This window comes from Salmo salar, chromosome ssa13 (genome assembly GCF_905237065.1).
Source record: "Salmo salar chromosome ssa13, Ssal_v3.1, whole genome shotgun sequence".
NCBI lineage: Eukaryota > Metazoa > Chordata > Actinopteri > Salmoniformes > Salmonidae > Salmo > Salmo salar.
In genome coordinates, this window is record NC_059454.1 from 75,645,051 (window position 1) to 75,668,688 (window position 23,638).

Consider the following 23,638-nt stretch of genomic DNA (forward strand, 5'->3'; position numbering starts at 1 on the left):
TTATGTGAATAAGGTTTTTCCGTTTTTATTTGCTAAAATTTCTTAACCTGTTTTCGCTTTGTCATTATGGGGTATTGTGTGAAGGTTGATGAGGAAAAGGTTTTATTTAATCAATTTTAGAATAAGGCTGTAATGGAACAAAATGTGGAGAAAGTCTAGGGGGCTGAATACTTCCGAATGTACTGTATGCTGTCTGTGTACCCACTTTTCTCATTTAAGTCGGTGTGTTTGTATTGAAAGTACTGTATGTGTCATTTGTTCTCAACAGTACACTCAACTGTGTGCACATTGTCTAGGTGTTTAACTGTGCTTCCCTTCCGTAGGTACATCCGTGTGGCTGTCCTCCCCTGCTCTGAGACCACCCGCTGCCTTTTCCGGACGCGTGGCTCTCTCCCCCAGGACGCCGTGGAGGTCAACGAAGTCTTCGGCATCCAGATGGCCCACAATGTTCTGCGGCAGAAGACCCTGAGGGTGGACGTGTGCCACACAAGCCCATCTGGCCGCGAGGAGTGTCTGGTGAGTTTAACGACACACATTTGTAAATTAGCGTCAACAAAACAAATAGTCCTTATCACCAGCACACCCATATACAGTAGAAACACTGCCACCCACGGTGGTGTATTTGCGATGTGTACATCGAAATCCCAATGTATACCCTTTAAGCTTCCACACCTGTTGTTATTGAATCATATGACAGTGGTGTATTGCCATAAGTGAGCATAAGTGGATTTTTGTCCCTCTGACACTCCCTACTGTGTCTCATGCATGAAGTCTGTTACATCAGTGTATAACATCCTTCAGTAAACCACCTTTTAACTCTTAACTCTTATGTCTTCCTCCTCCTCTCCTCTGGGCAGGCTGGTGCTCAGATAAGCCTGGCTGATGTCAACACCTCTGGGGAGAGATGTGTCAAGTGCTACAACCTCCTGAGCTACTCCTTCATGCCCCAGATCAATAGCAAGGACAAAGAGACCGGGACGGCTACACAGTCTGAAAGGGTAACGTAGACCTTCATGCGTCGTGTATAACAATAGGCTGCATTTCAAAATGAACTGGCTCTGTTGTTTTAAATCTGTATGTAGACGTGTTACATAAGTGTTTTTTTTTCTCCATTTATATACATACTGTATGTATCTTATGAATGCATGTAATAGATGAATAACTGTGTTTGTTTGTTTGGTGTGTTCCAGAGCTCTGTCCCCACCACAGGGAGAGTAGCAGGCAGTCTGGAGGGTGCACCAGAGGAGGATGAATGGTGAGCTCTCCCTACGTTAACAACAGCACCTTTATGCCTTTATTCTCTTGTCTTCTCATCTCTCCTCCCCCCCTTTCAACCTCTATGGAGGACAGGCATTCTTCCATTCTACACACACACACACACACACACACACACACACACACACACACACACATCCGGAATCCCACCCTGCAGGTTCAAAAACACAATGACAGTGCTTGAATTTCTGATACACCCGTCCCCCCCCCTTTCCCCCTCTCCCATCTATCTCTCCCGTGGGAATAAGCTAAGACGTTAAGTGGCGATTTCGAAAGCCCAGTGGCATACTAACCACCTCTCCACTCCCACACCCCCTCACAGGTAGAATCCGATAGATGAATAACTCACAGGTTTCTCCCTCCCTGTCCCTACTTCCCTCCCTCAGTCCATCTGATAGTGTTTCAACCCTCCACAGGCACAGTGAAGTGCTGGAAGGAGATGTATTTGAAGACGAGGGAGACAACCATGTAGAGGGGCCTGAAGAGGAGGAGTTGTATCCTGAGAGCAGTCAATGGGAGGGAGAGAAGGTGGCGGCCAAACCTACTCAAACAGGAACTATGACTGAGAGGGTAAGTGGGGACTCCAACTATACAAGATGCATAAATGAATGCAATTTTATTTGACATGATTTAATTAGTTTTTAATTACAGAGGATGATAATGGGAAGTATTTGAGTAAAACATGTTAATTTGGTTCAAACTCAACAGTTCGACAAACTCCTTAATATGCCGACTCAAAACGTGCTCAACAGTTCTAAGACATGACTGTGAATGACATGATCACAGTTGTAACTGAACATAACAGTAAATCTGTAAGCCAAGCTTGACTGTGTGAAATGACTGATCTCGTGCTCTGTCCCAGGTGAACAAGGAGACCAGTACCGGCCTCAACCACCACCATGCCGTCTCCTCGGTGGTCCGGCCCAAGGAGCATCGACTCCGCGATGTTCCCCAGCAGAACCCCTTTATCCGGGGAAACACCATAATCCGCTCCAAGACCTTCTCCCCTGGGCCCCAGAGCCAGTACATCTGCCGGGTGAGCAAACACACTCCTCATGGACATATTTAGTACATATCTGGAATATATATATATATATATATACTATATATATATTAGTACATACTGTATCTACTCTCAAACTTAGTAAAATGCATAGCCTAATTTCTTTTATTGTACTTATTATACACTACATGACCAAAAGTATGGACACCTGCTCGTCAAACATCTCATTACAAAATCATGGGCAATAATATGGCGCTGGTCCCCCCCCTGTGCTGCTAAAACAGCCTCCACTCTTCTGGGAAGGCTTTCCACTAGATGTTGGAACATTGCTGCGGGGACTTGCTTCTATTCAGCCATGAGTATTAGTGAGGTTGGGCACTGATGTTGGGCGATTAGGTCTGGCACGCAGTCTGCGTTCCAATTCATCCCAAAGATGGGGTTGAGGTCAGGGCTCTGTGCAGGCCAGTCAAGTTTTTCCACACCAATCTCGACAAACAATTTCAGTGTGGACCTCACTTTGCGCACGGGGGTATTGTCATGCTGAAACAGGAAAAGGCTTTCCCCATACTGTTGCCACAAAGATGGATGCACAGAATTGTCTAGAATGTCATTGTATGCTGTAGCATTAAGATTTCCCTTCACTGGAACTAAGGGGCCTAGCCCGAACCATGAAAAACAGCCTTAGACCATTATTCCTCCTCCACCAAACTTTACAGTTGGCACAAGGCATTGGGGCAGGTAGTGTTCGCCTGGCATCCACCAAAGCCAGATTCGTCTGTTGGACTTCCAAATGGTGAAGCGTGATTCATCACTCTAGAGATCACTTTTCCACTGCTCCAGAGTCCAATGGCGGCGAGCTTTACACCACTCCAGCCAACGCTTGGCATTGTACATGGTGATTTTAGCCTTGTGTGCGGCTGTTCGACCATGGAAACCCATTTCATGAAGCTCCCGACGAACAGTTCTTGTGCTGACGTTGCTTCCAGAGGCAGTTTGGAACTCGGTGGTGAGTGTTGCAACCGAGGACAGGTGATTTTTACGCGCTTCAGCACTCAGCAGTCCCGTTTTGAGAGCTTGTGTGGCCTACCACTTCACGACTGAGCCGTTGTTGCTCCTAGATGTTTCCACTTCACATTAACATCACTTGCAATTGACCGGGGCAGCTTTAGCATGGCAGACATTTGACGAACTGACTTGTTGGAAAGGTGACGGTGTCACGTTGCAAGTCACTGAGCTCTTCGGTAAGGCCATTCTACTGTCAATGTTTGTGTATGGAGATTGCAAGGCTGTGTGCTCGATTTTATACACCTGTCAGCAACGGGTGTGGCTGAAATAGCCGAATCCACTAATTTGAAAGAGTGTCTACATACCTTTGTGTATATAGTGTAAGTTGATCTGGATAAGATTAAAAAATACAGTTCACTTTGACTACTGTTTTCAGTTGAGCTTAGCTTTGCAATGCATCCTTAACCCAACAAAAGCTGTTATTCTTGCCGTTCTTGTTCCATCATTCTTAATTTTGTTTGTTTTTGCCTTTCTACTATGTGATCATCAGATTAACCGAAGTGACAGCGACAGCTCCACTCTGTCTAAGAAGTCTCCATTCGTCAGGAACGCATCGGAGAGACGCAGCATGCGCATGAAAAAGGTAGAAACTACCCACTTAGGATCAATGGCCGGATGGATACGATCTATCATTCTATATTTCTACGTCGTATAAATACCCACTTCATTCTATATTAATATTATATAAACCACTCACTTCGTACCTATCCTACCATGGTGATACTTCCTATCATTTTATATTTCTATGCTATAAATACCCATTTAACTTTCATTTTCTGTCTGTTTGCCAAGGTTCTCAGTATAACAAGCACGTTTTCTTATTTTTCAGTCTCTATTTATTCCAGTGCTTTGCTCTGTTCTCACTGTTCTGGCTCTTAACAGTCTAATAGTGCAGTCAAGTCTCAAGCTGTGGCCACATTATTAGATACACTCAGACGTTCATTTACATTTATGGTTCCATAAACCAGAGGCTCAGCCTTCAGTAAAAGTGAGTCTTAATATTTAATGGCTTGTTGAATTGTTAATGTGGCCTGACATTCTCTGGCCTCTATTAATGCTGGGACAAGGAGTGATCTATGTCCAGGACAGATCTGTCTGCTAGGAGAGGAAAGGGGAGGGGGCCACTGGGAAATAGCTGCTCTGTCTCCTTGTACCTTCCTATGTGTGTTAGGAAGAGAAAGATATGCGTTTCCATCTTCCTCTCCCTCCTCTCCTCCCCCCAGCCCCCGATACCAGTGCGGGGCCTGGACGGGCTGCTGCGGACCAGTCTGGACCTGGAGCTGGACCTGCAGGTGTCCAGGACTCGTCACACGCGGCTGTCCCAGGAGCTTCGAGTCCTCAGGGAGCTGAAGGAGCAGCTGGAGAGAGCCCGGCAGCAGGGCACCAGAGACCTCCCCACCTGGGTGCAGGACGACGAGCGCTTCCGTCTGCTGCTCAGACAAGCTGAGAAACAGGTGGGAGAGGGAGAGATACTGACCCCCGCAACAATCGGTCTGTCACCAATACGTTTTCGGGTGGTTCTAGAATTGCAACCTCTATTGCACTATATAGGGAACAGTCTGGGAACATAGGGAACATTTCAGACAAAGACTTTGAGACCAGTAGGAGGCTCTCACCTAGTAGTTATATAAACTCAGCTAAAAAAGTTTACATGTGTAAATATTTGTATGAACATAACAAGATTCAACAACTGAGACATAAACTGAACAAGTTCCACAGACATTTGACTAACAGAAATTGAATAATGTGTCCCTGAACAAAAGGGGGTGGTCAAAATCAAAAGTAACAGTCAGTATCTGGTGTGGCCACCAGCTGCATTAAGTACTATTACCTATTGCGGACAGTCTGAACACTGATGAAGGGATTGTGCGTGCCTTGTGTAACTCGGGCAGTTGTTGTTGCTATCCTGTACCTGTCCCGCAGGTGTGATGTACCGATCCTGTGCAGGTGTTGTTACACTGCGAGGACGATCAGCTGTCCGTCTTGTCTCCCTGTAGCGCTGTCTTAGGCCTCTCACAGTACGGACATTGCAATTTATTTCCCTGGCCACATCTACAGTCCTCATGCCTCCTTGCAGCATGCCTAAGGCACGTTCACACCTAAGGCACGTTCACGCAGATGAGCAGGGACCCTGGGCATCTTTCTTTTGGTGTTTTTCAGTCCGTAGAAAGGCCTCTTAAGTGTCCTAAGTTTTCATAATTGTGACCTTAATTGCCTACGGTCTGTAAGCTGTTAGTGTCTTAACGACCGTTCCACAGGTGCATGTTCATTAATTGTTTATGGTTAATTGAACAAGCATGGGAAACAGTGTTTAAACCCTTTACAATGAAGATCTGTGAAGTTATTTGGATTTTTATGAATCATCTTTGAATGACAGGGTCCTGAAAAAGGGACGTTTCTTTTTTTGCTGAGTTTATTAGATTTTATTATACATTGTTGTTCGAATACACACCTGTGAAATATTAAGAGAGGGTTTAAATGCTGTTCTAGCTGTTGACTGGCCATGAGGAGTTTAAGCCTATTTTCCAGCTTCTCTCTAAGCATCTGTGTGGTGTTGTCTGCAGACCCGTGAGGAGCAGCTGCAGGAGCAGAGGGTGGAGAAGATGATGCGCGCTGCGGCCAAGGACGTCCACAAGCTCCGAGGCCAGAGCAGGAAAGAGGTGCCTGAGGTCCAGTCCTTCAGGTCAGTACAGTAGAATACATTACAGAACAGCAACAGTGAAGTGTAACATACCTCCTGTAAGAGAAGTTGATCCATTAAGCCATATCTCGTTCCCTATGTATTGGATGAATGTCAATGTGTAAATTTATTTTTAGCTTCTCTCACCAGGTCTCATTAGGGCCAGTTGAATGAAGCACAATTTGTGGTCCATTCCATATGTATGCCAGTTAGTCTAGGAATGTAAGATGATAGGGAATTTTGAGTGGGGAAAATGGCTATGATGTGGACTGGGATTGATTGACCCTGGCTCTGAAGTGACTGAAAGACGTTTGCCTCAGTGAACACGTAGTCTGCTTGACTTGGGCTGAAATAGGGCCGGTAATCATGTTGGGTGCCGGTAATACTTATGTTTAGGTGCAGGAGCTCCACAATACTTTTGAGCTGATATTCTGTAAGGGAGCTCAAGCAGTAGAACATTTTGAGGTGCCGGTACTCAGCTCCGGTGAGCTCCTGCCTAAGTCAAGCACTGCACATAGCCCACCATTCAAAATAAAAATCTGTTCTGTTCACTGTTTAGAAGGGGGGGGGGTTAGTTGTGTTTTTAGGCTCATGTGAAGATAGAAAGTCTTCTAATTTCAGAGAGAAGATGGCCTTCTTCACTCGTGCAAAGATCAACATCCCCGATCTGCCTGCCGACGACGTGTAGCGCATTTCAAGTATTCCAGTCTTAACTGCTGTTTCCAAGGAGATGACTCTGACACAGACTTCTGGTGGTATAATGAAGAATGGAGAATAATAATGTATAGGAAAAACCGTCACATTTTTAGAACTTTATTTTTTATCTCAGTTGCTCATCTGTATAGTTTTTGTTATTAGCACCTAGCAACATGCATTTTTTTCCCCTCCACTCTGTAGCATTATTTTACTGTTACTAATAAGTGGATGTTGGTAGCTACCTTTACATGTTTTACGGTAAAACCGTCATTCCAATACCACACCGGTGCTTTCTGTGTGAAATATGAAAAGATAGAGACGACAAATGCTGTTATTTTCATTAGCCAGGACCACTTACTCGCTGTAATCTAAGATGTGAATATAGACCCCCCCAGAGGTACTTTACTTCAACATGATTTATAGCACAACACATTTACAAAATCAACATTCTGATTGAATAATGGTGTACTATGACCGGATGAGTGGTTGGTTGGTTGTACAATATACTGTAACTGGCTGTCTGTCCCTAGTGGCATTGTGTTCTCTTATTACTGCACACTGTCTACTGTGTATGTATTACCAGTCAGGCCATCTATACTGTACATGGCTCTTGTAGTGACTCTCACTGGTGCACACACTATCTCTCAGCATTGTGTAAGAACTGCACTAACTCTCTCTAATACTCAGGTAGTTTATCGGATAGTTTGTGCACTTTTAAAATAGGAATCTAAAAAAGAGTGAAGGGGTTGAAGAAGTGGGAGGAGTGCTCTTCTCTGGGCAGAATTGATTGTTGAATCACCGTTTAACGAAGCACATTATGATTGTGAAACAAAAGAAGTGCATTTTATGAAGGTCATTAATTTGTATTTGATGAAGGTCATTGCTGATGATAAACTCCACATTTATTGTATGAGTCAAAACCCAAGTGAAGTGATCCAAAAATCATGGAACAACAGAACTCCCAAGTATACTGAACAAAAATATAAATGCAACAACAGGGCGCTGAGATGGGTGGGCCCTGGGAGGGCATAGGCCTACCCACTTGGGAGCCAGGCCCAGTCAATCAGAATTAGTTTTTTTTCCCCACAAAAGGGGTTTATTACAGACTGAAATACTCCTCAGTTTCATCAGCTGTCTGACTGGCTGGTCTCAGATGATCCCGCAGGTGAAGAAGCCGGATGTGGAGGTCCTGGGCTGACGTGGTCTGTGGTTGTGAGGCCGTTTGGAAATACTGCGAAATTCTCTAGAACGACGGAGGCGGCTTATGGTAGGAAATTCTGACAACAGCTCTGGTGGACATTCCTGCAGTCAGCATGCATATTGCACGCTCCCTCAACTTGACATGTGGCATTGGGTTTTGTGTGACAAAACTGCACATTTTAGTGGCCTTTTATTGTCCCCAGCACAAGGTGCAGCTTTGTAATGATCAGGCTGTTTAACCAGCTTCTTGATATGCTACACCTGTCAGGTGGATGGATTATCGTGGCAAAGGAGAAATGCTCACTGTATCCATCCTGCATGGAGCATTGTCACATCAATGACCACAGGAGTTGGTGAGACAGCACACAGATCTGGAACCATATGGAGCTGCTTAAACCAGCCATGTTGCCCTCTCTCTGTTAGGAGACCTGACAAAGTCCTGCACGGTGCCTGGCAAAACTGGCTTTCAACACTGCTCTCGATGTGTCAGTGGTAGAGTCGGGAGCACATATCTGGCTCTGTGTAGCGAATGATCACGTCTGTCATCTTCAGAGGCAACTCGTAGTGTCTGTGTTTAATGAAATGTGATTAAGTGAAACGTGTTAGTGGATCAACAGGCAGTACAGGGAGAAATGAGAACTGTTTATAACTAGGCCACTGGAAACTGTACAGGGTGGGTGATCTAGATAAGATCAGAACAGTCAGCGTGCTACTCACACTCCCTGTAAACACTTGGATGGCATTTGAGATGATAGAGATGTGTTGGACGAGAGTTTGGAGGGGTGATCATAAGGGGATATATACATTGGCAAGGGCCCCTGTTCACATATTCAATGCAGATGCAAATGTCTGTGGAGTGTTTTGGATTTAGCTTTTTAACAAATCCTACTCACACAGGCCTTTTTTTGGTGTTGACCAAGCATGATTGTGATACCAATTTATATAAGGCCTGAATTACATTCTACTCATATTGGAGAAGCCAGAACTGTAACCATATTTTCTACAGAAACATAGCTAGCTTCTTTCCCTCTCAATGGAAAACTGTTTAACACCATACATACGTAGCACCCTAAGACCTGATGTAGTCAGAGACGATATGAAGCTCAATTCAACTCTAGGCTAATACCACTGTGGTAATGTAGAGATTTGCCCAATCCACAACAGGTTGTTTGACAATGAAACAAACAGGTTAATGCTAATTGAATTTGGCCATAGAATGAGCACAATGATTCTAAAGGTGGAGAGGAGTCAGTGGAATGAATCACATTCCCTTCCTCAGCTGAATGGTCCTCCAATGAAGTCACCTTCAGTGTTGACGACACCAGAGTGGCCCAGCAACTGAATTTATGTAATAGCACATGACCTTTGTTGGATTTGAATGTGTATGAATTGGCTCTAACGTTCTGCAAATGATGAGCAGAACTCACTGGTGTCCAGTGTCCACCCCAGTTGACATTGCCTTGTAGTTTGATGAATACATTGCATGTTTCATACTCTGTGAATAAAATTATACCCTGATTTGAACATCAGAAAGGATTTTTCTACTCTACCCCATACTACTAATGTTAGATTAGATAGTGTTTCATTCCTACTCTACTTTTTTCATCTACCTTTTCCTTACTGGTTGTCTTTTTGCCTTGATGTGCACTATTTTCATAAACTGGACCTGTGAGCTTTAGCTAGGGATAAAGAATGTTTCTTGGGTTATTGTGATACTCCACTGTCTTTTATCGCTAAGTTGCCTTTTTGTTTTCTCAATTTCACTTTTCTGTTAAATGGTGTAGGCAATCACACAGGCACACACCGTCTTAGTCACCCAACTGGATATAATATGGGTTGCTTTCTTGCGCACTCTAGGTTAGTGTGATATCTTTATAGCCTCTTTGTCATACACAATTAGCTAGACACCCCTTGCAAATTGAATACAAACAGTTTAATTTAGTTAAATATAATGTTACAAAAATGTTATTTTTTCTCCTTTGGACCATTTCCATTCTTTTAGAATATTAAACTGTACAATGTTGCACCTCACTACTGTAAAGGAAAGCCACTGTTGACGGCACAACAATTTATTCTACTGGAATCGGACATGAACTGTATACTGTGACTAGATCCTTTGGAGAGTGTGCTGTTTTTAGATGAAATCTGATTTTAACTGGAGTTGAAAATGTGGTCACCATCCAAGAAGAGAACACAACTTTTTGTTGCCTAAAATAATGTCTACTGTTTGCAGTTGAATGTGAACTGTTTACTTAAAAAGAAATCATGATTTACTCCAGTGTAGAGAGAGGGAACAGAGGTCTTACATTAGGACTTCTGATTGGATTACACTGTGTCTGGATAGAACAGTACTATGTGATTAACTGATGCTAGTCACGATTGACTAAAGGCTCAAATGTACTTTTCTATAACACCACCCGGCATGTATATTGTAGAAAAGTCCATTTCATCAGAAACAAATTATGTAGTAGGTCTTGCTTCGAGTAATCAAAAAATCATGTCAGAAACTGATGCTGGTCATGAATGATTTGTTGTCTTGTAGGTTGTGATATAATTCTTGTTTTGATGTTCAAGTGCATTTTTGTTTATTATTATTTGCTCTGTTGTATTAAGGATGGCAATGAGACTGGTATGTGTATAGAGATGGTTTGAGAAATACAGCATGTATTTATTGCACTTTGTGATTTGGGTGTGCTGTTTGTTTCCTTTCTCGTAAGACTCCTGAAAGCTGTGAATTTTATTATGGACACTACTGTCAACCAGATTTGTAAATATTTCACCAGCACAAAAAAAAATGTTTTGTAGTTTCACAAATAAAAATAAGTTCTTTTGTTCTACTATTGCCTGCGCTTTCCCCTCTGTTTTGTGTATCTGTGGTGTATTTAATGTCAATGAAACTCATTTGCAGAGCACTGAATTTTGACAAACGCTTTGATAAAAAAACAAAACTGCAATAAGTAGCAATAAAATGTAACACTTGCTATGTTTTGAAAGTTCAAGCATAACGTTATAGCCCATGACTGTAGTACCTACCTATTCGTCTGTGGTAGTACATTGGGTATCCCACACGAGGGCGGTAAATGGAATTTCCGACATTTAACTTCAATGCCTCTTCCTCATCTAAGCCGGGTTCAACTCGCATTCCAAAAAAGTCATTTAGCAACAGAAGCAGACGCTAATTTACTGTTCTATACTTGTACTGAAAATGGGAGATCCTGTGGCTGATTACACGTCCCGACTTCAACAGCAGGTCAGCTCTGATACTTTACGTATACCTCTTGGTTTGCAATAATGCAATGAAATTAAGCAAGTTTAGCTCCGCAAACGTGGACATGTGGGCTAGTTGCTGACGTAATGTGTGGCAAGGCAGCTAGCCAGCTTGTAGTTCTGCTTGTAACTAGCTAAACATTGCAGCAGGTTGCTAGCTGCTTGAAATCTGCTAAAGTGTTATCTTTGTTGTATTCTAGCCAGGCAGTCTCGCTCTCTGCGCGTGTGAAAAATGACCCAATTGTCATACTAAAAGTAAAGATACCTTTAATAGAAAACGACTCAATTATATTTTATTTATTTTACCTTTATTTAACTAGGCAAGTCAGTTAAGAATAAATGCTTATTTACAATGACGACCTACACCGGCCAAACCCGGACGACGCTGGGCCAATGTGCGCCGCCCTATGGGACTCCCAATCACGGGACTCCCAATCACGGCCGATTGTGATACAGGCTGGATTCGAACCAGGATGTCTGTAGTGACGCCTGTAGCACTGAGATTAAGTGCCTTATACCGCTGCACCACTCGGCAGTTAGTTACTTGAGTAAAAGTCTAAAAGTAAGTGGTTATAAATATACTAAACCTGTTAAGTATCAAAAGTAAATGTAATTGCTAAAATATACTTAAGCATCGAAGGTAAAAGTATTAGTAATTTCAATTTCCTTATAATAAGCAAACCAGACTGCACAATTTTCTTGTTTAAAAAAAATGTACGGAGAGGCAGGGGCACACTCCAACACACAGACATTATTTAAGCAATAAGGCAGGAGGGGTGTGGTATATGGCCAATATACCACGGCTAAGGGCTGTTCTTACATGGAATGCCTGATTACATCCCTTAGCCATATACCACAAACCCCTGAGGTGCCTTATTGCAATTATAAACTGGTTACCAACGTAGTTAAGCACAGTAAAAATAAATGTTTTGGGTGTGTCAGGGAAAATGTATGGAGTAAAAAGTACATTATTTTCTTTAGGAATGTAGTAAAGTAAAAGTTGTCATATGTAAATAATAGTATTTTTACACCAATTAACAGGTAAGTCAGCTGTCACTCATGTCGCATTCAAAACAACTGGGAACTCAGAAAAAATCAAGATCCGGTCTGGGAAAAATCGTTTTGAACGGTCATCAAAATCGGAATTGAAAGTCTGAAACTCGGGCATCTTTCTAGAGCTCCGACTTTCAACCTGAAGATCACTGACGTCATGATTTCACCTAGTTTTTAAAAATGTTTATATAAAGTTTTACATTTTTACATTTACATTTTAGTCATTTAGCAGAAGCTCTTATCCAGAGCGACTTACAGTAGTGAATGCATACATTTCATACATTTTTTTCGTACTGGTCCCCCGTGGGAATCGAACCCACAACCCTGGCGTTGCAAACACCATGCTCTACCAACTGAGACACACGGGACTGTGTTGAAAACACCCTTCCCATCTAGACATTTACTGATAACAATCATATTAAATCAACATTATTCTGTAATAGACAAGAATTTGCTAGCTAACTTAGCTAGCTGACGGTTTCAATTTTGTTCTGACGGGTGTGACATCTGATTTCCTCAATCTGTGCTCATATCAGTACCTTAGCCTTAGTTTATGAGTCAAAGGCCTGAATATTGTCGTACACTGCACATTGTACCTCAACCAATGTTTTCGTAGAGGCAGGACATTTTGTTGACAGTGAACTCTTTCTCCGTCTAGGAGCTGGAGATCCATTCCCTGACTGCAGAGCTCGAGAGCCTGAAGAACCCACAGGGCCTGGGCTTGTCCTCACACCTGGATGGGCTGAGAGAGGAGAATGCCAAGCTCAAATACCGCCTCAATGTCCTCAAAAGGGTGAGTGATCACTAGTAGGACCTTCCACACGCCGCTCTAGCTACATTCATGTTATGAGATTGAGCTATCGTTCTTGTTCATGTACACAACACAGGAGGTGACTAAATGCTTAGTTTCACCTGTTATGTCCTCTTTCATTACTGGTCAGAAGAGAGGGTGAGAGAGAGAGACAGAGGCTCAGTTGCTCTATAAGTTCTAGTGAAGGGCTGTCTCTATGCTCTCCCCCAAAGATCCTGTGGGAGGGGAGGAGAAATTCTGGGTTGCCTTTATAGATTGTCCTCTATACATTGTATTGTAGTGCTCTCTGTCTATTTTCCCTATCCAGAGTCTGCAGGAGGAGAGGAGCCAGTGCAGTAAAACCATGATGAACATCAACCAGCGCCTGCAGGAGATCTTTGGGGAGGCCATCCGGGAGGCCTGCCCCGACCTGGAGAACCCTCCCCTGGCCGTCACCCCCAACCAGCAGGCCAAGTTTGGGGACTACCAGTGTAACAGCGCTATGGCCATGGCCCAGGTGGGACTAGAACACTGATGGATCTTATTCTGACTCTTCTTTTCTCTGAATCTCTTTTACACTCACTCTTAATTTCTTACCTGTTTTGATATGTGTTTGTGTTGTCTCGCTCTCCCTCTGATCTCTCTCCCACTGATCTCTCTCCCACTGTAACTCTTTCTTTCAGTCTCTATCGATTGCTCTTTCTGAGAGAGTTTAGCATATAGCCTAAATATCAACAGCTCAACTTTCATTTGAACAGTTAGGTGGTGAATGAAATGGGAGTGTAATTGTTTTGGACTTGTGTTTCAGATGATGAAATCAAAGGGCCTGAAAGTTAACCCCAGGGAGATCGCTGAGAATATTCAGAAGAACATTCCTGACAATGAGCTCATTGAGAAGACAGAAATTGCTGGACCAGGTTTTTGCCCGCATACAATATTTAAGATAGAGTCCTTAGTTGAAACAAACACAAAGCTGAGGGATGGGCCTGGAGAAATGTGACCACTCTGAAATTCATAGTCTGAGCTATAGATGCCAAGACTGACCATCCATGATATAGTTTTAACCATGTTTTAAGGCTATATACAGTGTTTGTTCACATTTACATAGTTTACGAACAATGGAGACAACCAAGCTTATTTTTGGTTTTGAAGGGGTATTACAGTTTGAGCTCATAAGGCATTTATTTATAAGTTATATTCTTCAAGAATCAATGGGTATATATAATTAATTTCTAAGTACAAAAATGGATGCAGCAACTAAGGATTCTAGATTGAATTGATTATAGTCATGTGCTCAATGTACTGAGGGCCGTTACATTGCTTTTTGTACCCTCAGGGTTCATCAATGTTCACCTTAAGAGATCGTTTGTGTCCAAACTGCTGACCAACCTGCTACTCAACGGTGTCCAACCTCCTCCCTTAGAGAGCAAGAAGAAGGTAGGCGAACATCCTGCTTTTACGGACCCAACCGTTGCCCTTTTCCCTATTTAAATGTGGGGATGAATCTTCTGTGTGTTTGGGTTTTCTAGGTGGTTGTGGACTTCTCATCTCCTAACATCGCCAAGGAGATGCATGTCGGTCACCTGCGCTCCACAATCATTGGTGACAGCATGTGTCGTCTCTTTGAGTTCCTGGGCTACGACGTCTTGAGGTCAGTACGTCAGTAAAGATATGATGTAAAAATACAAATTCAGTTGATCTTTTTGAAGTGTACTGGTAACACTTTATTTTATGGTACAGAAATGACCAGGTGTTTACTTAAAGTACATGGTGTAATAAATGGTAATAAAACAGTACCTAAACAAAACCTATGAATGTGTGTATAGTTTTTGTGGTACATTATTAAACAGCTGTAGCAAATGCCAGTCACAAATATACCATAACTGAGCCAAATGAATGCCAACTGAGCCAGAGCCACCCCTACATTGCACCGTATGCTAGTGTATTTGTGTGACATCCTGCCCTGCAGTAAATCCTTTTTTGTGTGAGTGTTTGTTTACCATGTTATCACTGCATTTATTTGTGTTTTGTACCACAGGCTGAATCACGTAGGGGACTGGGGCACCCAGTTTGGGATGCTCATCGCTCACCTGCAAGACAAGTTCCCAAACTACCTGACCGTATCGCCTCCTATCGGAGACCTGCAGGCCTTCTACAAAGTGAGTCCACCCAAAACACCTGCTTTTTCTATAAAGTTGACCACTAGATGGAGGTGGTGGGTTTAAAAAAAGAAAAGGAAAAGGGTATGGCATCAGACATGGCATGTCCTTTCCTCTGGCCAACTTTTGAGTTGTGTGACTATCCTGGGCATCCAATACATTCTGTTCCTCACTAGTCGTCATCAGATATGTTACCTATTGTCTCCCCTGCTGATTTAATTTTTTTTTTTTAAAGTACCGTTATTTTACCAGGTAAGTTGACTGAGAACACATTCTCATTTACAGCAACGACCTGGGGAATAGTTTCAGGGGAGAGGAGGGGGATGAATGAGCCAATTGTAAGCTGGGGATGATTAGGTGGCCGTGATGGTATGAGGGCCAGATTGGGAATTTAGCCAGGACACCAGGGGTTAACACCCCTACTCTTACTATAAGTGCAATGGGATCTTTAGTGACCACAGAGAGTCAGGGCACCCGTTTAACGTCCCATCCAAAAGTCTGCACCCTACACAGGGCAGTGTCCCCAATCACAGCCCTGTGATTGGGATATTGGGACATTGGGATATTTTTTAGACCCGAGGAAAGAGTGCCTCCTACTGGCCCTCCAACACCGATTACTGATAGGAGTGATTCCTCCCTGTCTGTGTGTCCCAGGAGTCTAAGAAGCGTTTTGACGAGGAGGAGGACTTTAAGAAGAGGGCCTACCAGTGTGTGGTCAAGCTGCAGAGCAAAGACCCAGCTTTCATCAAAGGATGGAACCTCATCTGTGACGTTTCCAGGAATGGTGGGTGGGATGAATGGATGATGAAAGTCAAAATGTATTATAAAGGCTTTGATCTAGGGGTAGTTAGACCTTATGCCATGTACTGTGAAGAGTCAAAGATAACATTATTTAGCATGAGTAAATTCACAAAAATAAAGATATAGGCTGCAGTAGTTTAGCGTTTGAATGAAAGGTCACAATCAGACACACAGATGAAGTTGTGGCATTGGCCATATTGGACTTTGAGATGTTTATCAGCATCATGGAGTTTTTCAAATCTTCAAAATGGGAGGTTCACATGGGGTGATGAGGTTCTTCACACTAGTTTTCATGGTGACTGCTCTATTGTCAGTTCTGTTTAATGTGTGTGTGTGTGATAAAGGTCATGGCAGGCGTGAGGCGTCAGACCTCTGACAGGTCACAGCTCTCCATACTGTGTGCGATCTCTGGAAGGATTTAAACCTTGACGTGACAGATGGGGAGAGAGAGAGAGACAATATGTTCCCAATGCCTTTATCAGCCATCAGTCCCCACGGAGACCCAGCTGAGGAAGGGCAATTAGGTTGCTCCGTCCTTTTTCTCTTCTTTTTTTTCTTCCACTGAATGAGTGACTTCATTTCCTCGAGTCTCATCCAAAGACATGCAGTGTGTTTAGTACTGATATTCCCCTGGTGTTGCTACTGTACTCTAACAGAGATTTACCCTCCAACTCTTGTCTTTATGTCTCTCGTAGAATTCCAGAAGGTCTACAACTGTCTGGACATCCAGATCATCGAGAGAGGAGAGTCCTTCTACCAGGAGAAGATGACCGCCGTGGTTAAAGAGTTTGAGGCCAAAGGTCATTCAGTTTGAATCAATCAAAACAAAGATAGCTTTACGTTGTCATTCAGTTGATTTTCAGCTTATTCATATTGAGCTAGAAGGACATCATGTACTCTTCGGCTCAGGTTGGTTGCTGTACTGTGCAGTTTGCTGTAGTTGGCCTATGTGACCAGAAGGGGGCACTGTTGTCTCAGCAATACTCGCACTCATTTTTTCCTCACTCACTCACTCACTCACTCACTCACTCACTCACTCACTCACTCACTCACTCACTCACTCACTCACTCACTCACTCACTCACTCACTCACTCACTCACTCACTCTCTTTCCCTCCCTCCCTCCAGGCCTGGTGGAGATGGATGAGGGCCGTAAGATAGTGTTTGCCCCGGGCCAGCAGATCCCCCTGACGGTGGTGAAGTCTGACGGTGGCTACACGTACGACACATCAGACCTGGCCGCCCTGCGCCACCGGCTCTTTGACGAGAAGGCAGACATCATCATCTACGTGACGGACAGCGGCCAGGTGAGAAGGGTGTGGAGGGAAGTCCGAGTGCCAGTCTGTTTGTGCCATCATGCCTACTCATTGTCATGTGATACATGTTTGGCTTTGACAAGGATAGCATTTGGGACCATGCTACCTCTGTTGTGCCTCTGAGGTCCTAGCTTTGACACCCACGGTGTCACCTGCTGAAAATGTGCTTGTGTCTTGGTTTCTCTGTGAGAAGACTGTCAGGGACTGGTATGAGTAGGGGACTTCAGAGTGCTGCCCACTCACTGTAGTTCAAGACCACAAGCATTGCCTTGTCTGAGTGTTCCCTGTCATTTTTATGCTGTTGAAGTTTCTACTGGAATGGATCATACATGCAAAATCATTAGGCTCACCGTCACTAATAGTCTGTCAAACTCTGTCAAAACATTCAACCGGCGTTCAATTCTTTTTTGTTCTTTTTTTTTTTGTGACTCTAGTTTTATTATGCGCATGTCTGTTTTTTTACTTCACAACAGGGCACCCACTTCCAGGTAGTGTTTGCAGCGGCTCAGATGATTGGCTGGTATGACCCCAATGTGACACGAGTGGAGCATGCTGGTTTCGGAGTGGTGCTAGGAGAGGATAAGTGAGTATCTACAAATTATTTAAGTAATTTTTTTTCCAGGGTCTTATTCATTAGGGCACACAACAATAAAACAGTTTTAAAAGAGTTTGCAACAGAAAACAAAAATGAGTGATTCTTATTGGACAAGTCCAGGGTGCCCCTCCTGTTTCAGTACATTTTCTTCCATTTGGTGCCTAATGAATGCGACCCAGATTGGCATACTCCAACAATCACAGACACATGCCTAATTTAGTGTTCATAGCTCAGTATACTGTACTGGGCCGTCCAAGAGAACACCCACCCCACCCACTTGTGGCCTCAGCAGCCTATTGAATTAGCACACTTAGCTTTTATTTGTCCATTATTTGCTCTATTGGCCCATTGGTCGCGCATCGTCTTGTTGTGTATGGCTACTCGGAGTATCGTTACCGAGCAGATAATGTCACCTAGTGCATTAATAAAACATCAAACACAGGCAGAGAATGTGTTGTGTTGGTCGTAAGAGGCTGTAGTGGAGGTGAGAGGAGCCAACTAAGTGGTGGTTAGCGCCTGGTACTTCGCTGTAGGCTGGGAGGAAGCTGAAGCACTGTCAAACGCTGGTCACAGTTCAACATGGGAAAGTGGAAAAGCACACTTCCTTTCTCATGATCACTAATTCAACATGATTTCATTCATTGAACATGATTGGATAGAGCCATGCAAGTGGAACACTACTTATGTCAGATTAGTGGTGAAGGAAGGAACGATGTGTTTTTGAGGTGGATTTGAACAGGGCCTGAGTGTTGTCTTTGTCTGTTTGTCCACAGAAAGAAGTTTAAGACTCGCTCCGGGGACACGGTGAGGCTGATGGACCTGCTGGACGAAGGCCTGAAGAGGTCCATGGAAAAACTCAAGGAGAAGGACAGGGACAAGGTGAAGAATGGATGCTGCCTGTCTTTCCAACATTACTGCATAGCCATAAACTCTTCAACTCTTTGCAAGGCCAAATCAGGTGTGATAGTTGATAGTACTTGGCTGGGACGAAAGTACGCACCCACCCAAGCACTGACAGGAGAGTGTAGAAAACATCATTACTACAGCCTGAACAGTCATCTTACTAATGAGTGTGAAACTAGCCTGGCTGTGTGAAGTCTTTACTGAAGCACAACAGTGAGTCCATTTGGAGTTTTAAACAGAGAACGAACAGCTACTGCTCTTGCAGATTGTCTCCTAGGTTGAACACAGCACTGTGAAACGATGCCTCTCTCTCTAATCTTGGTTTTCTAAAGGCTTTTGGGATACAGAAACGCATACTGCTTCCACCTGGCATAGCTGTCTGCCTGCAAATCGCAGCCCGCCTCTTTTTTTTCTGATCCTATTACTTGTGTTTGTTTCTATGAAGCAAGAAGAGGTTCTCTGAAGTGTGGTTTGGCTGTTATGTTTCTGCTAAGCCTATAATTGTCAAGGATATCGAAAGTTACCCACGCTGCATTAAATTATGCGGAAAAGTTAGTGGGCGTATAATTGCGCTGTTCCCTAGGGCGTAATCAATTAAGCAAACGCCGGATGAGGGAGCCAACTCAGATCTATTCTGAGATCTTTTTATTTTGTTAGTGCAGTAAGCGTACCCCCCTCAGCCCGTTTCTTTCCAGGCCCCGACGTAGCATCGTTGGCACCACAGGGCTGGCCACGCGCCCAACCCTGCCACATGAAGCATGCATGAGAGAACCAGCTGTTCCAGACGACCAAGAATGTTGTGAAGAGGTCACGACAAAGCCTTTTCCCCCTCAGGGGACTGAAAAGATTTGGCATGGATCCTCAGATCATCAAAAAGTTCTATAGCTGCACCATCGAGAGCATCCTGACCCCCCCCCTTGTTTTTACACTGCTACTACTCACTGTTTATTATCTATGCATAGTCACTTTACCCCTACCTACATGTATAAATTACCTTGACTAACCTGTACCCCCCGTACATTGACTGGGTATCGGTACCCCTTGTATACAGCCTCATTATTATTTTGTTGTAACTTATTTTTTTTTTTTCATTTTTTTACTTTAGTTTATTTAGTAAATATTTTCTTAACTATATTTTCTTCAAACTGCATTGTTGGTTAAGGGCTTGTAAGTAAGCATTTCACGGTAAGGTCTACATTGTTCTATTCAGTGCATGTGACAAATACAATTTGATTTGTTTGTCCCAACCTCATTAAAATAAACCCGCCCTGCTCAAAACACTCAAGCACACAAATCCTATACAAATGCTAAAGAACACAATCCACTCTCTCTCGTTACTTGTGAGCCTGTCCATACCTAACAGGGTATTTGACTCAACATGGATGTCAGAATGACAGGTCCAACTCATAGCACTACAGTACTTCAACTTGTCCCAGATATCTTGTGACACACAGAAACAAGTTGTGACCCATCCCAGATGCCAAGTGACTGAACACATGCTGATTGGCTGTAACTCTGATTATAAGATGTCTGTCTGCCCCAGGTTCTGAGCACGGAGGATCTGACCAAGGCCCAGCGCTCGGTGGCATTTGGCTGCATCAAGTACGCCGACCTGTCTCACAACCGCATCAACGACTATGTGTTCTCCTTCGACAAGATGCTGGACGACCGGGGCAACACGGCCGCCTACCTCCTATACGCCTTCACCCGCATCAGGTGAGCCATCCCTGGGGAGCTACACTCACCCCCTACCCTTACAGTCCCCTGGTGGTATTAACCCAGAGTTGCCACGCCCCCAATCTGTCTCCATTTATCTGTACACGAGTGGAGGGGGGAAAAGCCGTCTTCTTCAGGGTGGTCGATGGTAACACACTAAGTCAATAGTGCACTCACAGGTGGCGGTGGCTCCTGCTGTGGAGGGAAACTGGGGTTACACACGCTTGTTTGAGCATTGGGTTTGAAACCCCGGATGCTGCTCATCTTGTAGATCTGCAGTTGTAGATAGCTAAAGAACACAATGGTATTGTTCTGGGATCATTTGGTTCACTGTCAGTCCCAGTCAGGATCAGATATAGTCTCTTTTGATAGCCGGCATCATGCTCCAACTAATCTCAGTTACCCAGAAGTAAAATTATCTCACGAAAGTTTGTCATTTCCTGTTTTACTTCTGGGGGGAAATGCCATTAACAATTGTGATTACCTTTTGTGCGAAGGAAGCGAAGTCGCCTCCCTTGCAAACGGAAACTCTGGGCCAAACCCCTCCCTTTGGCTAATTTCACCCATGTTTATCATGGCCAAAAAGGGAATACATTTTTATGATATACACAGTTTTGACTATGTGGCTGTGGAATCTAGTGGAAACCATTTATCATCCTCACACAAGCTTGAAAATCACTGCGCCAGTTTAAGCACTACCTTCGCCGCATCCTGATTCGTCCAAATAATCAATGATTCAATACCCAAAACCAGGAACTACTGCTGCTTGTAATCACATAATTCTATGTGAGCCTTGACAGATTCTCCCCATTTCATCTGTCCAAGAGAGATTATGCTCCAATGAACTGAACAATCTGGATCTGCAGCATCACCAGGGATTTTCAAATAAATTATAGTCCCACCTAACTCGTGTTGCTATAATCATGTGATAACCTGCCTAGTTACAATGTAATCACAATGTAGGTACACTTTATAAAATGGAACTGGTCTGCCATTTATATCCTACTTCACATATCCCTTCCCCTCCTGTGTCTGCAGGTCCATAGCCCGGTTGGCTAACATCGACGAGGCAGCGCTCCGTAAAGCAGCAGAGACCACGGAGTTGCTCTTGGAGCACGACAAGGAGTGGAAGTTGGGCAAGTGTCTCCTGCGCTTCCCTGAGATCCTGCAGAAGATCCTGGATGACCTGCTGCTCCACACGCTTTGTGACTACCTGTATGAGCTGGCCACGACCTTCACAGAGTTCTACGACAGCTGTTACTGTATCGAGAAGGACCGCCAGACAGGTAGGGCAGAGACACTGGGGTGATGGAGGCTGAGAGTGTCCGTCTTTCTATTAGTTGATCTGTCTCCATTCATCTATACATCCATCCATCCATCCATCCATCCATCCAATGGTCCATACTAAATGCTGGTTTGCACGCTCTTGACATTCTCTCAACCTGTTTCACATGGAATGCTACAGTGTGTGTGTTTATGCCTGAACAGGCAGTTAACCCACTGTTCCTAGGCCGTCATTGAAAATAAGAATTTGTTCTTAACTGACTTGCCTAGTTAAATAAAGATAAAAAGTGTGTGTGTGTGTGTATATATGTATTTATTTTAGTGACCGACGCTTCAACCTTGTTTCTTATGATTTATTCTTTGACTGTACCTTTTTTCCATTTATGAATGTTATTCCATGCGTTTCTATGGGCTTTAGTAGTAAAGGTCAACATCAATATTTTATCAAATCATTTGTCTTTTTTTTTTTTTTTATACCTAAAGGGTTCCTAAAATTCTAAATCAAATAGCTAAATGATCCATAGTATGACCATCCTTAAAAAAAATCCATATGTCAGTTTAGCACCTCCTCTCCCCCAATGCTTAGACTGTAAAGAATTACATTCTGAATGTCAGCTTGTTTTCCACCCTTAGTAACAATGAAGGCCAATTTGAGTTTTAACCATACAAATGCTGGTCTACAGACCAATGGAAGTCTCATGAGTAGTCTATGGGTGGCTCTCAATAACACCCTCTCTTTCCTTTAGTCATCCTTTTTTAAACTGATTTTAAAGGAGCTGACTGGGATGTATGTCATTGGATGACAATGGCATGGACATTACCAAGTGCTTGAATGACTCTAATATGACAATAACAGATGATTTGTTAGTGTAAATGAAGGAGAAGTGGTATTGTTTGTCAATTACATCAATGTCCATGTCCTATAATGACTTGTCTGTTTCATTTGCCCTCCCTCTGGCTTAATTTCTATTGGATCTCCTGATTGTCCCATGGATCGTTGAATCGTGAACATTGATTTAGTGACTGCTCTATTATTGGGATGTGATTCTGTGTCATTTTATTGGATTGAAATGACCTCCGATCTATGTGTTGACCCATCTCTCTCGCTGTCCTGTCTCTCTCTCTCTCTCGACAGGTGAGGTGGTAAAGGTAAACATGTGGAGGATGCTCCTATGTGATGCCACTGCCGCCATCATGGCCAAAGGCTTCGATATCCTGGGCATCAACCCTGTCTCCAGGATGTGACCTCATCACAGCGACATCACAATGCCCTCCTCCCATCTCCTCAGACGACCGAAAAATAGAGCCACTTCCACCCATTGTCACCTGGGATCTTACTGTATACCAAATAAAAATTACTGCTTGTCAAAAAAAAGGATCTGGCACCCTGCTCATCATTCTCCATATAAATGTCAGAATACCTACCAAGAGATTGAGGAATGTCTGGAGAGGCTGCCAAAACAGCAATCCTGACTTGGGCTACAGCTTATTGCACAGGGGATTCGAGATGTATGTGTTAGACATTGACCTTTGTTTATTGCAGTAAATCTGGGCTGATCCTGACCTGACCAAATAATACACTATTTCAGATGAAAGACGTCGATCGCGAAGGAAGGAAGCATAAGTAGCTAAACATGTATCCTTTCTTGCAGTGTGGATGGTTAAATGGAGCATATTATTTTGGCTATTTGAGCCTAATTTTTGAGGCCTTTGAAGTCGAAAGTGTGAAGGTTTTCTGTCATCTTTAGTCCAGCTACCCCATCTGTCATTTGACTTGAAACCCATATACATATTTGTAACCCGTGCACCTGTGATATTGGTCACTTTGAGGACAG

The 23,638-nt window shown here is 43.5% G+C and overlaps 2 protein-coding genes across 2 annotated transcripts in view; both read left to right on the forward strand.

The window, feature by feature from the left end:
• Window positions 1-10,756, forward strand: part of LOC106568003 (protein KIBRA) — a 50,437-nt gene extending 39,681 nt beyond the window's left edge. The window contains exons 14-22 of the mRNA XM_014137976.2: window positions 324-516; window positions 858-998; window positions 1,191-1,255; window positions 1,692-1,845; window positions 2,138-2,311; window positions 3,834-3,926; window positions 4,567-4,797; window positions 5,908-6,026; window positions 6,645-10,756. Of these exons, the coding sequence (XP_013993451.1) occupies window positions 324-516; window positions 858-998; window positions 1,191-1,255; window positions 1,692-1,845; window positions 2,138-2,311; window positions 3,834-3,926; window positions 4,567-4,797; window positions 5,908-6,026; window positions 6,645-6,711 (1,237 nt within the window). The 3' untranslated portion in view covers window positions 6,712-10,756. The remainder of the gene's footprint in view (window positions 1-323; window positions 517-857; window positions 999-1,190; window positions 1,256-1,691; window positions 1,846-2,137; window positions 2,312-3,833; window positions 3,927-4,566; window positions 4,798-5,907; window positions 6,027-6,644) is intronic.
• A 226-nt stretch (window positions 10,757-10,982) lies between these two features.
• LOC106568002 (arginine--tRNA ligase, cytoplasmic) lies at window positions 10,983-23,177 on the forward strand. Its single transcript, XM_014137974.2, has 15 exons — window positions 10,983-11,169; window positions 12,898-13,032; window positions 13,358-13,546; window positions 13,838-13,946; window positions 14,366-14,466; window positions 14,559-14,680; window positions 15,068-15,188; window positions 15,843-15,972; window positions 16,685-16,789; window positions 17,118-17,296; window positions 17,779-17,888; window positions 18,674-18,779; window positions 20,347-20,519; window positions 21,558-21,805; window positions 22,939-23,177. Exons 1-15 carry the CDS (start codon window positions 11,125-11,127, stop codon window positions 23,046-23,048), a joined length of 1,983 nt encoding a protein of 660 aa, XP_013993449.1. The 5' UTR covers window positions 10,983-11,124; the 3' UTR covers window positions 23,049-23,177.
• Window positions 23,178-23,638: the final 461 nt, after the last annotated feature.